We start from the raw sequence: 13,587 nt of genomic DNA, 5'->3' as shown, positions 1-13,587 counted from the left end.
CAATCGGTCACTACTCTTGACAGCAACGCATGCTTCATATCGTCCATCGGCGACATGACGGCGCTATCAGCCAGTGCTAGACTCGGGAGTTCTGACATCGGGATGCCGAACATGCATCGGCATTCCTGACTCCGCTTTACCCCGCAAATATAGATCGAAGCACCGAGATAACGGGTGTTACTTGAGGACACGGCTGGTGTAGTTATAAGAGGGCTGCAGTGCTGTCCAATTCGATCATGACTTGGTCAGAATCCATAGACTAAGAAACTTGATTGTTACTCTGGTGATTGACTACTTATCTCGAACAAACTTGTGTCGTGTAACCATGACTCAAACTGGTGAGCTCGACTCCCTGGAAAGGCTTAGATCAGTCACTAACAGCTGAGCAGTGGTTACCAGCGCCGTCCTCCACCGAGACACCCGCTTCATCCCCAAGAAAGCCATCGGCGGAAAAGGGAGCTACATCTTCCTCGAAGACGGCCAGAAGGTTCTTGACTCTACCGGCGGTGCTGCAGTCTCTTGCCTGGGCCATGGCAATGAGAAAGTCCAAAAGGCCCTGCTAAAACAGATGAATGAGTTGTCATATTGCCACTCGGCCTTCTTCGGAACGCAGGCTTCGGAAGATCTGGCTAGGTTGCTCGTTGACTCGACCGGTGGAAAGCTATCAAAGCTTTATGTTGCTAGTTCTGGTTTGTACCCCCTCTCCTTTCTTATTGGTATATGAATTGACAACGAGAAGGCTCCGAAGCGGTAGAAGCAGCCCTAAAACTATCTCGCCAATACTACCTCGAACTACCCACGCCGCAACCCCAACGGACACGGTTCATTTCCCGTCGTCCATCCTACCACGGAATCACACTTGGTGCTCTAGGAGCAGGAGGCAACCTCCTCAGACGCGAGCCATTCGAGCCTCTCCTGGCGCAGAACATTTCCCACGTCTCTCCATGCTTCGCCTACCGCGGGAAGAAAGAAGATGAATCGGACGAACACTACGTCGCCCGTCTAGCAGCAGAGCTCGACGCAGAGTTCCAGCGCGTAGGGCCGGATACTGTATGTGCGTTTATTGCAGAACCAGTTGTTGGTGCGGTACGTACACTCTCTCGTATACAGGAAGGCAATTATGCTAACGGCTGTATGCAGTCCCTCGGCTGTGTTCCTGCACTCCCAGGCTATTTCCAAGCCATGAAGGCCGTCTGCGAGCGCTACGGTGCACTCCTCATCCTCGACGAAGTCATGAGCGGCATGGGCCGCTGCGGCACTCTACATGCATGGGAACAAGAAGGTGTCGTGCCTGATCTCCAAACCATCGCCAAGGGACTTGGTGGTGGCTACGCTCCCGTTGCGGGAGTATTGATTGGAGACCGTATCGTGCAGGCTTTGGACAAGGGGACTGGGGCCTTTCGCCATGTACAAACGTACCAGGGACATCCGATTGCGTGCGCGGCGGCGTTGGCTGTGCAGAGAGTTATTCAAGAGGAGAATTTGCTTGAGAACGTGAGGAAGATGGGTGCTTATTTGGAGAAGAACCTGAAGGAGAGACTCGGTGGGCATCCACATGTGGGAGATATCAGAGGGAAGGGGTTGTTTTGGGGTGTACGTTCTCAATTCACCCTAATGCTATGGCTACGACCACTGACATAAACAGATCGAGTTTGTCAAAGACAAAACTACAAAAGAGCCCTTCGATCCAGCAATGCGTATCGCAGCACAGCTCCTAGAAACAGGTCTGTCGCCGGGATATGGCATCTCGCTGTATGCTGGAGGAGGAACGGTGGATGGGGTCCGAGGAGATCATGTTCTTCTGGCGCCGCCTTTCAATGTTTCTACAGAAGAGGTTGACTTTATCGTTGATACTACGGTGAGGGTTGTTGAGGATGTTTTCAAGAGACTCAACTAGGACTAGGAAACTACTAGCTTTTAATCTGAGGCAATGAGAATGTTTAATCTAAACCCGACTAAATTGTTATAACTGGGTATCTATCCCCGGAAATGGTTATCATACAAAACAAAAGCAACCGAAAAAAATCAAGCCTTAGCCTCAACCTCCATGCCCCTAGTCTCTTCCATCTTAGTCTTAGACCCATTCGCCAACCCCGCCGAAGGAGGTCCCTCAGTCCACATACTCGCAACCGTCTCCACAGCCCGTTCAACAACAACCCTCACCCGATCCCTCATCACGGCATTCGCACACTCAACCTCCAAATCCTCCAACCACACCCTGGCAACATGCTTATCGGCCTTAATCTCGATTCCAGGGACGGGGATGCCTAGAGCCTGTAGACGGGCGATCTCGGCTGCTTCGAGGTCTGCGAGGCGGTCTGAGTCCTGGGTTTTTGTTTCTTTTTCTTCGTGGTCTTCTTGTTTGATTTCTGGGGTTTCGGTTTCGGACTCTTTCTTTAGGTATGTGTTTGTGACTTCGGTTGGGAGGCGGGGCGTTTCGATGGGGGAGATGTCGGAGCCGAATTGGGCTTCTAGCATCATTAGGAGGCGGGTGAAGCGTTCTTCGGGGCCGGGGTTGGAGTGGGGGTTGGGGAGGTCGATGTCTTCGTGGTGGTGGTGGTGGTGGTGGTGGTGTTTGTGTTTGGCGGATTCTGTGATTGTCAGTAGCTGATTTCCATTTATTAGAGGAGAGGTTGACGTACGTTTGACAGATGCAGGGCTGCTTTCTACTGTGAGCAGGACGGCCATGACTGCGTCGGCGACGCCGTCGTTCATCATGTTGCCCTCCCATTCTAATTCGACCTCACGAGTACGAGCGTTGTACCGAATGATCACACAGTCCATAACCAAGTATGTTTGTGTGTTCTCCATCGGGATTTCCTCGTCTGCAGCCTCTTCCTTGGGCTTCTGCTCTTCTCCATCCACCTCCTCCTTCTTGACGTCAGCTTTGGAAGTATCGCTGATCTCCTCGATAGCTCCGAATGTTCCCTCAAGAGCCCACTTGATCAAGTCCATGCTTGCGGAGCTCAGGGTGATATGCTGCTTGCAATTGATCGTCGTGGTTGTCAGACCTGCGTACTCGCGGAGATCGTCAGGTGCCATTAGTGACAGGTTGAATCCATTCTGCACGAGGACACCGGCCATGAGATGGCCATCGTCTTGCTCTGAAGGGGGTGCAACCTGTGCGAGTTTGCCGACGACCTTTGCGATCTTGTCCTTTTTGAAAGGAATGCGGACTTCTTCGCAGTTCGCTGGAGTGTAGACCTTTACTTTAACGGTTTTGTCGGCGTTCAGACTGAGGAGTTTAGATTTGAGACGCATCATCTGATGCTTTTCTCCGTGGACGAGGATCTGGAACGAGTTAGTTATCGTCTCCGAACAGATGTACAACTGTGCTCAGGCTACTTACCACAACAGGCGCAGCAACTTCCTCAATGAAGTTGCGATTCTCAACACCATCTACATGAGCCGCAAAACTGACTTCGTCCACGGTACACCTCCTCTGGATCATAACTTTCTGCTCTTCGTCACCACCACCACCACCACCACCACCAGTCACTCCCCTCCGTGCCGCGCTAGCCGCAGTCCTCGACATGACAGCCGGGATCTGCTCAGGTTCATTAAGCAGATTCTTGGCCATCGTCCCCTCAACGCTGTAACCGGTCATGACGACCCCATTCCGCTCGTTCGGGGCCCATCGTTCTAGTAATTCTCTGCTCGTTCCTGTTTGCAGCATACCAGGCGAAGCAAGCATCACGCAACCTCCCAGGTCGTCAAACCGTTCGAGACTCCGAAGACTTCTAACAAACTTGAAATCCCAAGGACCAGCGCTGATGCTTTTGTCGCCAGCGGCTTCTGCTTCCGCCATACGTTGACGGAAGAGGCGTTTGATGTTGTCGTTCATGGCACCGATATATGTTTGGTAGACCACCATACATCGCCGCGCCATGTTACCGATATAATAGATGGGGATCTTTTGGAGTTCGGGGTGTGTCTCCCAGTATTCGTCAAGAATCAGCAGTAGTTCTTGTGCGCGTCCCAGCGCGAAGACCGGCATGAGGACTCTGCCACCACGGTTCAATACCCCTGTGATCGACTTCATGAGGGCTGCTTCACGCTCCAGGCGGGGTGGATTCGAAGAAATGCCAAAGGTCGATTCAGTAATAAGGACATCAATCTTGATACCCTTGGGCACTTCAGCCGGGATAAGGTGGCGATCCTCTTCCCGCGAATAGTCTCCAGTGAACAGGATATTCAGACCAGCAATAGAAACCAAGAACATAGCAGCACCGAGAACGTGTCCAGCGGGGAAAGGAGTGATGCGGATGCTATTAATCGTATGCGTCGTATTAAAGTCTATTGTTTCAATCAATGGGAGAGTAGACAGATGGTCGTGCTCGGTGTATAGGGTCGTGCGCTGATCCGATGATGATGCCGTGTTGCTCACACGGACATTGTCCTGGATGAGCCATTTGTAGATGGCCTTGGTGGCGTGTGTCATGAAAACGCGGCCTTTGAAGTTGGTCTTGCTGAGGACATAGGGGAGGGCGGACGAGTGGTCAACGTGGAAACTATAAACCAACACAGGTTAGCCATCGTTACAATTGCGTCCTCTGGCTCATTATGCGCCTGCAATAATACAGATACAAAACAGGAAACAGGATGACGCGGAAACATTCTATTATTGCGTTTCTGATGTACATGCAGAGACATAGGGCCTGTATCACTGAGGTACAGTACTCCTCCACTAATGACCGGAGATCTTGTTGCCCTTGTCGCTTCTCGTGACAATCCAGTGTGATTGTGTGCCAAGGTCTTGGGTAGGGGAAGGGTATATTCCACGTACTGGCTAATCAGGAGAATATCAACTGTACTCAGGTCGAACTCGTCGAAGAACGGCAGCGAGGAAAAGCCTTCTTTCGCAGGATGCATTCCTGAATCAAGCTGTACCAACCAGTCAGTCTTCCTAAGCTCACTGAACCTTGAAGGTTCATTGCCACATACCATAACCGTCTTCCCTTTATACTGGATAATATGACATGACCGGCCGACTTCATTTCCTCCACCTAAACAGTAAAAGGCAAGCTCATCGGACGGGTCGACGGGCTCATCGTCGACTGCCGTGTTCAAGGCCGACGCCTTGCGCTTTGCGGCCATGACGCGACGCGATTGAAAAAAAAAAAACCGGTACGCTTTCAGCAAAGAAGCCCCAAGGAGCATTGAAGATCTCGAACGAAGATCTAACGAAACGATGGTGGAAACACAATGAAAGTCGGAGCTGCCTGGTTTTGTCCGAATCTCAATTTGCGCGGTGGACGGCAGCCATGACAAGACTCTTCAGGGAATCAGGCTCGAGGAGACAAGTATCGATAAAAAGCGGCGAGCCACCGCGTAAATATATAAAGAAAACAAGCAGCACAAGAAATGATTGCTCCTCTGACCTCGTCGACGTTGAGCTTCAAGACTCTTGGAGACGGCCGGATCGACAAGGCGCTGACATAAACACACGTGACCGGCTTGCCGCGGCGTTTCTCCAAGCAAAAACCTCGTTGAAACCGCCAGAGCTCCCCTTCCCGCCGCGAACAAGACGGACGAACTCACAACTCATTCACTGCGCATCGGTTATTGTGCTGGCCGGCAACTCCCCAGCAACTCCATATTGCTATACTATTGCAGAACCGATGTCTTGAGATGGTTACAGTTGGTGGCGGCGGCGGTTCGAGCAGTCCGCTCACATCTACGACCAACGCGCGGACGACAATCGATTTTGGTGGCCGCGACAGAGTCTGAAAAAGTGACAGATCGCGCAAATTTTCCCTCGAGATTCAAACAATACATTCACCAAGATGGCGCAAACACAACCCCAGCAGCATTACCCCCAACCTTTCTCGCCTCCTGGTCCCTCCCCGTCTCCCAACCCGGCGTCTCCAGTGAATGGTGGCCTTCCACCTCAGAAGCGACAGCCGTTTTCTCCTCTCCCTCCGACACAGACACAATCACCATATGCCTCTCCAAGCTTTGGGACTCTTCAGTTACCGCAGAATCAATCGCCAATGATGAACGGGACAAATATGAACGGCACGGCACCAACGCCAGCGCCGCCCCCGCCGTCGGGCACAATGGGACCTCCATCTCGACCGGCAGAGAAAGCGACGGATGCTGCTGAACTGACGGATGTTCTGGCATCCTCTGGTATTGATGTTAGGGAAGAAGAGGCTTTTCTTACGAGTAGCTATTCTGGGCCTCCTCCACGGGCTCAACAGGTGCTGCCCCCCCAGCAACAACAACAGCACCAGCAATTACAACAGGCCCCTACTTCTTTTACATCACAAACCTCTACGGCTGGGACACCCACTCCGACAGCAAGCTTCAGTGAGCCTTCGCAGATTAAAACACAGGATTCCTACTACACCGAACCAACACCCGCTCCTTACAGAACCCAAACCGAACCGATTCGCGAGGATTCCGAAGCGGCCAGACGCGCGCAGTACCATCTGCAAGAGCCTTTCTTGTTAACAAAACTTCTTGAGCAAAAGTTGCAGAGACGCGGCTTTGAACTTGGCGTTCGTATACCCGCAGAAGGGTTATTCCATCCGGTACCGGGCCGCCCACAGCCGATCGAAGTCACAGGGCCAGATGGTTCATCCATTGTGCGGACAGGAAAGACGATTTTGAACCAGGAAGGCGCGCCTTTGGTGGATATACTGAATCTCATGTCGATATGCTGTGAAGAACGGCTGAGAAACGTGGTCGACTATTCGTCATCACTTGCCAGAACCCGGCGCGCACACTCACACGGGGTGGTGCCAGTTGAGTGGCAAGACTTGACCCGTTCCGCCGAACAGGCGAACGGGACCGGAAGCCCCAAGTCGTCTTCACTCAAACGTATGCCGATCCAAACAGAGAGAGTTCATTGACTGTTGCTGACCCATATCTTTAGGGCCACATTCTGCGACCGACCAATCGTCGACCCGACCGCTCCCTGAGAAGTACCGTATGCTCATGGAGAAGGACGTGTCGAACGAAGAAATTCGTGCTAAAAAGCGTGCCAAACGCAGCGAAAATGCCATCTTGGGGGAAAGTACCGGAAACCGAGCAGAATCGGCAGAGCCCACCGGGTCTGCTCCTTCTACGCCCATTGGGGAGAAAGCCCCTGGGTTCGATAAGAAGGGGGTTTCCAAGAAGGAAGCCAGAAAAATGGTTGATGCCAAGGCCAGCGAGGCCCAGCAACACCAGCAGTCCGTGGAGACGGCGCGTATGGCCACGAACAGCATGCTGTCCGGCCGGGTGTTTGGTACCAAGAAGTCGTACTCTTGGTTAAACCGGGGTGGCTCGAATGCCAGTGGCTTTAGCACGCCGTCGCGTCTCAATGCAGCCTCCCCCAGTACAGGCGGCGAGAAGAACGGCCGCAACGGCGAGCCGGCCGTCATTCCACCCAAACAACTTGGGGCATGGCGGGAGGATCAAGAAAAGGGCGCTGGTATCCAACTTCGGGATGTTCTTTTTATGCTGGAACTCGATGGACGAGGCGCGAAGCATGTACAAAAGGCGTACTCCAAGGATCTGAAAGAAGATCGAATGGAATGATGCTTTCCCTTCGGTTCTCAAGTTTTTTTCCTGTAACCTCCACCTGTCTAACATTCTTAACTCCCCACGGCTACTAGGCAGGCCGTGGTCGTTGGCGTTACGGTTGCTTTCTTTTCACTTTGTGTTTATTCTTGACTATGGGGTTTTGGTGCTAGTGTGCAGAGTGTCTTGATTTCATGGATGCATGTTTTGCTGGGGATTAGAAGTGCGACCACGGCATTGTCATTCTTGTTCTTTACTTAGTTGAATACCTAACGAATCTAATTGTAGAACTGTATCTTTGAGAGATCGATTTCATATAAATAGTGTAGTTACCGTAATATAGCACGGACGGGGGAGGATTTTTGTATCGGGTTAGATCTCGGGGATTACATCACGAGATCCCTTGCACGCCAGGAACGCAACACGCATGCACACCTCGTTCTCGGAATAAGTACTCTGACATGCAAGTATACAGAGTGTCGAATGCACATTCTCTCTATACAGTTGGTATACCACGAGATCTGTATAATTGTGCAGGAGTGTACAGAGTACAGAGTACCGAACAGGAAAAAGGCTCCGGAGTTCACCCGACCAGGCTTAGTCTTGATGCGGTTAGAGTGGCACGCATGACATGCTGCAGTACGGAGAGCGAGAAGTTCTCAAGTGCCGTTGTCGCGTCGCCACGGCTGATGCAAGGATGGGAAAGAGAATGAGACATTCACTCAGTTGCCAGTATGCTCAGTATGCCACTACAGAGTATATATACTCAGTATATGTACGAGTCGAAGATACATCCCCGAGTGATATAAGAAAGGGTATATGGAGGGTACACTGCGGCAATAGTCCCCGTAGCCAGAAACAAAGCCTAAAAAGGGTCAATTGCAGTGCCATTTGGCTGCAATAATGTAGATCGGGTCCTGGACGGACAATTGGTGTTTGAATAAGCCTACTCTGTACTGAACAGCCACTGCGCCAGTGCGCATAATCCATAATCAATTCTCAGCCTCATCATTTCACATTGCCTCTTTTTTCCTTTTACTCTACTTGTACTCTACTCTTATTCCCTATAGCTGTGAGAACGAAGAGATGTCCTAACACGGTAACCGACCGCCTCTCGCGCTCTCGTTCGTCATCCCCACGCATCGCGAAAAAAGAGAGGCCCCGGAACAGATACTCCCACACACACACAGAGTTAGAGAGAGTCTCTACGGAGTACTTTCTCCTTTTATCTTCTTTTCTTTTCTTTACTACGGAGAGTACACTTGTTTTGTTTTTCTTTACAAAAGAAAAAAAAAGTACTATTATCTCTGACTCGCCTCCGGCTGGTTTCTTTTCTGGAATCTCTCGAGTCTCTCTAGCCGACTCTAAGGACGGTTCAGCGAACCGACGACAATCGCCTCCTCTCACTCTCTTTCTCTCCTCTTTCTTCTCTCCGGCAATCTCTTCTTTCTCCTTTTTATCAGCACCACTGTGCACTTCTCTACCCATTTATTTACTCCAAATCCGCCGTTCGTCACGAACTGGCTGGATCCTTCGTGGTGCATTATGTCGACCCCTTCGACGGCCACCGCGACACACCCTGCTTCGCATCATCCGCAGCATTACGCCTATCCTCCTCATCCGCAGACCTACCAGCCAAATCCTCCCTATCCGCCCACCACCGCTGCTGCCGCTGCTCGTCTAGCCACCTCCTCGTATCCTTACGCCATCAATCCGCCTCCGACGACGACCACGACCGCATCCACCACCACAACAACTCTCCCGTATACTCAATCCCCCAAACTCGCGGCGCCCCCGACTGCTCCTGCGCCTTTGTCCTCCACCCCGGCCACAATGGCTTCCGTCCAGAACGGATACAGCGCGGCGGCCACTCCGACCCAGAATGGTAGGAAGAAGAACCCGGATTGGGGTGAATTTTACAAGAACGGGATCCCCAAGGAGGTCATCGTCATCGATGACACGCCTCCACCGGAGCAGTCCAAGGTGCCCTCCCACACCCTCACCACCGCGTCTTCTGCCGTTCCTACTCCGAATGGTTCTATGATAAACCCGCCTGGGAAGAGGAGACGGACGGGGTTGGATACGGCATACGAGGTGGGCTACTACGACCGTCCGTCGTATTCTATCCATCCTCCTCAGCAATTCGGAGAGGAATCGTCCGGAGCGTCTCTGTCAACCGACCGAACGACCTCGCTTCACACGACCGCTCCGACGTCGCTGGGATCGCAGGGGAGCACCGGGACGAATAACGGTATATACTACGAGGAGGCAGACATCGGTCAGAAACGGAAACGCGTTACAACACGCAAATCCACTCGCGACGAGCAGAAGCGACGGGAGTTGGAGGCCGTGGGAGATGCTTTTCTGAGTTATGTCCCTCCTCCAAACCCGCCTATCAAGGCCAAGGATGTCGCTGTGCCGGTTGTCCGCGACGTAAGCTTCTTTTCCCCCCTGGACGATTTTGATTGCCGTACTGATTTGTTTGTATAGTATGCACGGACGAACGAAAAATATGATGATGACGATGGCCACTATGTGGTCACCCCGGAAACACCGATCACGGATCGATGTAGGTTGCCTTCAATTTCCGTGAAATACCGATGCTGACTTTTCAGACTCGATTATCAAACTACTCGGACAGGGTACGTTTGGGAAAGTCGTGGAAGCATATGACAAGCAGCGCCGGTCTCGCTGTGCGATCAAGATCATTCGCTCGATCCAGAAGTACCGTGACGCTTCTAGGATCGAACTTCGAGTCTTGTCGACACTCTCCTCCAACGACAAGGCAAATCGGAATAAATGCATTCACCTACGCGATTGCTTCGACTATCGCAACCACATTTGCATTGTAACCGATCTTTTGGGTCAGAGTGTTTTTGATTTTCTCAAGGGCAACGGTTTCGTGCCTTTTCCCAGCACGCAGATTCAAAATTTCGCACGACAACTGTTCACGAGTGTAGCCTGTGAGATATCCTCTCTCCCCGTTTTGCGGTGGATGCTAACTCTCTAGTCCTCCATGACCTTAACCTCATCCACACCGACCTTAAACCCGAGAACATCCTGCTCGTGAACAACGCGTATCAAACGTTCACCTACAACCGAACAATCCCATCCTCCTCGCATGCAACATCGCGAACAGCACGTCAACGACGCGTCCTCTTGGATAGTGAGATTCGACTGATTGATTTTGGATCTGCCACCTTCGATGACGAGTATCACTCGTCGGTTGTCTCCACTAGACATTACCGGGCACCGGAGATCATTCTCAATTTGGGCTGGAGTTTCCCCTGTGATATCTGGAGTATTGGCTGCATTCTCGTTGAGTTCTTCACGGGGGATGCACTTTTCCAGACACACGACAACCTGGAACACCTGGCCATGATGGAATGCGTCATTGGCCATAAGATTGAGTCTCGCATTGTCAAGCAGGTTATGCAGGGTGGACGCCATGGAAGCGCAAACCAAGCTGCCAAGTATGTCATTCTGAATACTCTTTTTGTTCACGTTGCTAACCAAACAGATACTTCAACCGAGGAAAACTCGACTATCCAAACAATGACACGACCCGAGCCTCGCGGAAGTACGTGAGGGCCATGAAGCAACTTGCAGTATGTCCTCTCCATTCTGTTCTGGAACCCTGCTAATGAGTGTAGGAATTCATCCCGACCAACACCGAATTTCACCGGTTGTTCCTGGATTTGTTACAGCGTATCTTTGTTTACGACCCCAAGAACCGCATCACGGCCAAGCAGGCCTTGCAACATCCGTGGTTCAAAGAGACCTTTATCGATGACGGCACTGAAGCTCTTCGTATTGGTCAACAACTGCAGCGTCGCCGTGGGTAGTCGTGGCTTTCTTCAATTTGCATTGTGACCCATGGGTCATACTCTTCTCATATACCACGACATAGATACGGGTTGGGGCAACAGAGCCAACCTGTTGGCCTTTGTATTGATACAACCACAACTACGTTGGGTGGTTCTGTTTTCTTATTTATGTTTTTATTTCTTGGATAATATTCTCACGGCATGGCATGGATATCATATACCGCCACTCACGACGTCTACGGGAATCGCTTTGCAAGGAGGAATGAGAAACGTCTGGAAAGGAGTTCATGCGCAACGGACGTTCAGCACCATTCGACGAGACCCGCTTGCGAGACAAGATGAAAACAGTGGAGGACACATCAGAATCACGGGTTCATTTTATCTATCACGGCGGATAATTGCTTATGTTCTTATATTCTTTTTCGTTTCTCAGGTTGGCCACGGATTATGGGGGATACTTATTTGCGTCTTATACCTTTATTTTTTATTTTTGCTATTTTTTACTTTCTGATCATTCTATTTATTCCACCGTCGATGTTCGTCATGTCATCTCTGCTCGGCTTGTTCGGCTTGTTATCTACTTTTATGTTTTTATTGGCGCTGGTGATATGACAGGTTTATACAGGTTCCATACCTTGCATAGGTTTATGTATTTTGTGCCACTTCTGACCATTGGTAATGCGTGAGGGTACTCGGTTCGTCTCGTTTATATCCAGCTGACCAGGCTGACGAGGGAGTTGTGGGGTAAGCTAGTTTGGGTTATATACCATGTGTTTTTTCTTACAGATTATGCTGTATTATAGAGATTATTGCATCGCTTTTGTATATATATATATATTGTACTTTATATGTTATGTTGGTGGTTAATGGATTGCATGGACTTGTCCGAGGTTGATTGTTCGCTGTGACAGAGATCCGACACGTCTTCGTCAAACCTCAACAACTGTCCCCGTCAATCCCCTAGACACCATTCCCATTCTTTCAGGTTGCGCGGTGGTATACATACCCTACTCTTCTGGTGGATTTGATGAGGCGACTTACTGCGAGGTATATAGTTACTGGATATAGATCATTCAGCAGAGGACAACTTGTGCTTTTATCATGTCGAGGAGAGTGGTATTTTGCGTTGGTTAATCGTACGTGATAGACATAAAGCCCCAGGAGCCCTCTTGTTGCAAGTCATCTGTGATATAGGAACCGACTTGATGCTTGAGCAGTGTACAACAGCAAGCCTAGAGATCCAAAGACATGCTCCTGACAGACAATCTCCGTCTGCCCGATAACTATGCTGTGGATGACTGCAACAAGGTAGTCATGACCTTTAGGTAGCGTTCTGCCTGATGCACGAGAATTATGGAGCATTGTATCAAGCCCAGCAGAAAACAACCTTCCTATGTCTCCACCAATGTAGCCATGTATTTTGAAACATGAATACCATCTGTAGCTTCTTTGTCCTTAGCCTTAAACTCTGCGTGCAGCGAGCTGGCCCGTCAGCGCATGTTTTTGAACTTAGCTAGGTTGTTAGCTTACATTCGATCCATATCTCCGGTGAGGTATTGGAAGTAAAGATCTCTTTACTACGCGTGTTTAAGAAGCACGCCCAGCGGGTCTATGACAGGGGGGGACGCTCTTCGAAAGATTTTCATCGTCTAACGCGGCTAGGCCGTGTATCTCTATCCCATAGATTGTGTACTGGAAAAATGGAGAATATGTCAGCCCAGCCGACCAATGTGCCGGAGTTGTGTGGCTCAGTGTATCCCGGACTCCCAGACGTGGTATTCGCGTTGCCAACATGATCCCGTCCATTCTTCGACTGGACGAGAAGGTGTCTTGCGGCGGAACCCCATGGTTACCGAGATCCCATGCCATTTGTAGGTCATGCGGCGAGTCCATTGAAAGGCGTAATGCTCCTTCGAGTACTTTTCCAACAATGTTGCCTGAATATCAACTTCGTTTTCAATTAGTGCGAGGATGGGGCCGAAACGATCCTTGGAGTAACGGGGCAAAGCTACAGCTATTTTCGAGGGAAAGAAGCTATGATTGATGGTTTGGAGCACAGCGCAACTGCTTTTGAGGCTTCAAAAAGCTTTAGATGTCGCAAAGAATGGTAACATTGTGCCAGGAAGTGGTGCATACACACCTATAGACCAATATGTTCGTCTTCGCTTAGTATATATATGTCATAGTTATCGATGCTATTTGATTCATAAGAATGGCAAAGGGAAAGAGGAGAAGGAAAAGGTATAAAAAA

General features: G+C 50.5%; 5 protein-coding genes across 5 annotated transcripts; 4 read left to right on the top strand and 1 right to left on the bottom strand.

Annotated features, from left to right (window-relative positions):
* Window positions 1-325: 325 nt before the first annotated feature.
* On the top strand, window positions 326-1,897 carry ASPGLDRAFT_32348 (aminotransferase, class III; the record flags this gene model as incomplete). The annotated part of the gene is made up of 5 exons (XM_022544161.1): window positions 326-338; window positions 390-689; window positions 740-1,086; window positions 1,141-1,593; window positions 1,646-1,897. 5 exons carry the CDS (start codon window positions 326-328, stop codon window positions 1,895-1,897), a joined length of 1,365 nt encoding a protein of 454 aa, XP_022404560.1.
* A 128-nt stretch (window positions 1,898-2,025) lies between these two features.
* Window positions 2,026-5,097, bottom strand: ysh1 (cleavage polyadenylation factor subunit YSH1; the record flags this gene model as incomplete). The annotated part of the gene is made up of 5 exons (XM_022543210.1): window positions 2,026-2,591; window positions 2,643-3,291; window positions 3,350-4,511; window positions 4,787-4,884; window positions 4,945-5,097. 5 exons carry the CDS (start codon window positions 5,095-5,097, stop codon window positions 2,026-2,028), a joined length of 2,628 nt encoding a protein of 875 aa, XP_022404559.1.
* A 421-nt stretch (window positions 5,098-5,518) lies between these two features.
* On the top strand, window positions 5,519-7,814 carry ASPGLDRAFT_79593 (uncharacterized protein). Its single transcript, XM_022550027.1, has 2 exons — window positions 5,519-6,825; window positions 6,881-7,814. The coding sequence occupies exons 1-2, from the start codon at window positions 5,787-5,789 to the stop codon at window positions 7,525-7,527; spliced, it is 1,686 nt and encodes a 561-aa protein (XP_022404558.1). The 5' UTR covers window positions 5,519-5,786; the 3' UTR covers window positions 7,528-7,814.
* Window positions 7,815-9,054: 1,240 nt separating this feature from the next.
* Window positions 9,055-11,354, top strand: ASPGLDRAFT_32345 (putative protein kinase (Lkh1); the record flags this gene model as incomplete). The annotated part of the gene is made up of 6 exons (XM_022544160.1): window positions 9,055-9,942; window positions 10,000-10,078; window positions 10,125-10,472; window positions 10,520-10,982; window positions 11,030-11,117; window positions 11,163-11,354. 6 exons carry the CDS (start codon window positions 9,055-9,057, stop codon window positions 11,352-11,354), a joined length of 2,058 nt encoding a protein of 685 aa, XP_022404557.1.
* On the top strand, window positions 11,185-12,232 carry ASPGLDRAFT_1002027 (uncharacterized protein). Its single transcript, XM_022539397.1, has 2 exons — window positions 11,185-11,701; window positions 11,758-12,232. The coding sequence occupies exons 1-2, from the start codon at window positions 11,386-11,388 to the stop codon at window positions 11,946-11,948; spliced, it is 507 nt and encodes a 168-aa protein (XP_022404556.1). The 5' UTR covers window positions 11,185-11,385; the 3' UTR covers window positions 11,949-12,232.
* Window positions 12,233-13,587: the final 1,355 nt, after the last annotated feature.

The sequence above is a fragment of the Aspergillus glaucus genome (assembly GCF_001890805.1).
Source record: "Aspergillus glaucus CBS 516.65 unplaced genomic scaffold ASPGLscaffold_3, whole genome shotgun sequence".
Lineage (NCBI taxonomy): Eukaryota > Fungi > Ascomycota > Eurotiomycetes > Eurotiales > Aspergillaceae > Aspergillus > Aspergillus glaucus.
This window is presented reverse-complemented; position numbering and strand designations above follow the sequence as displayed.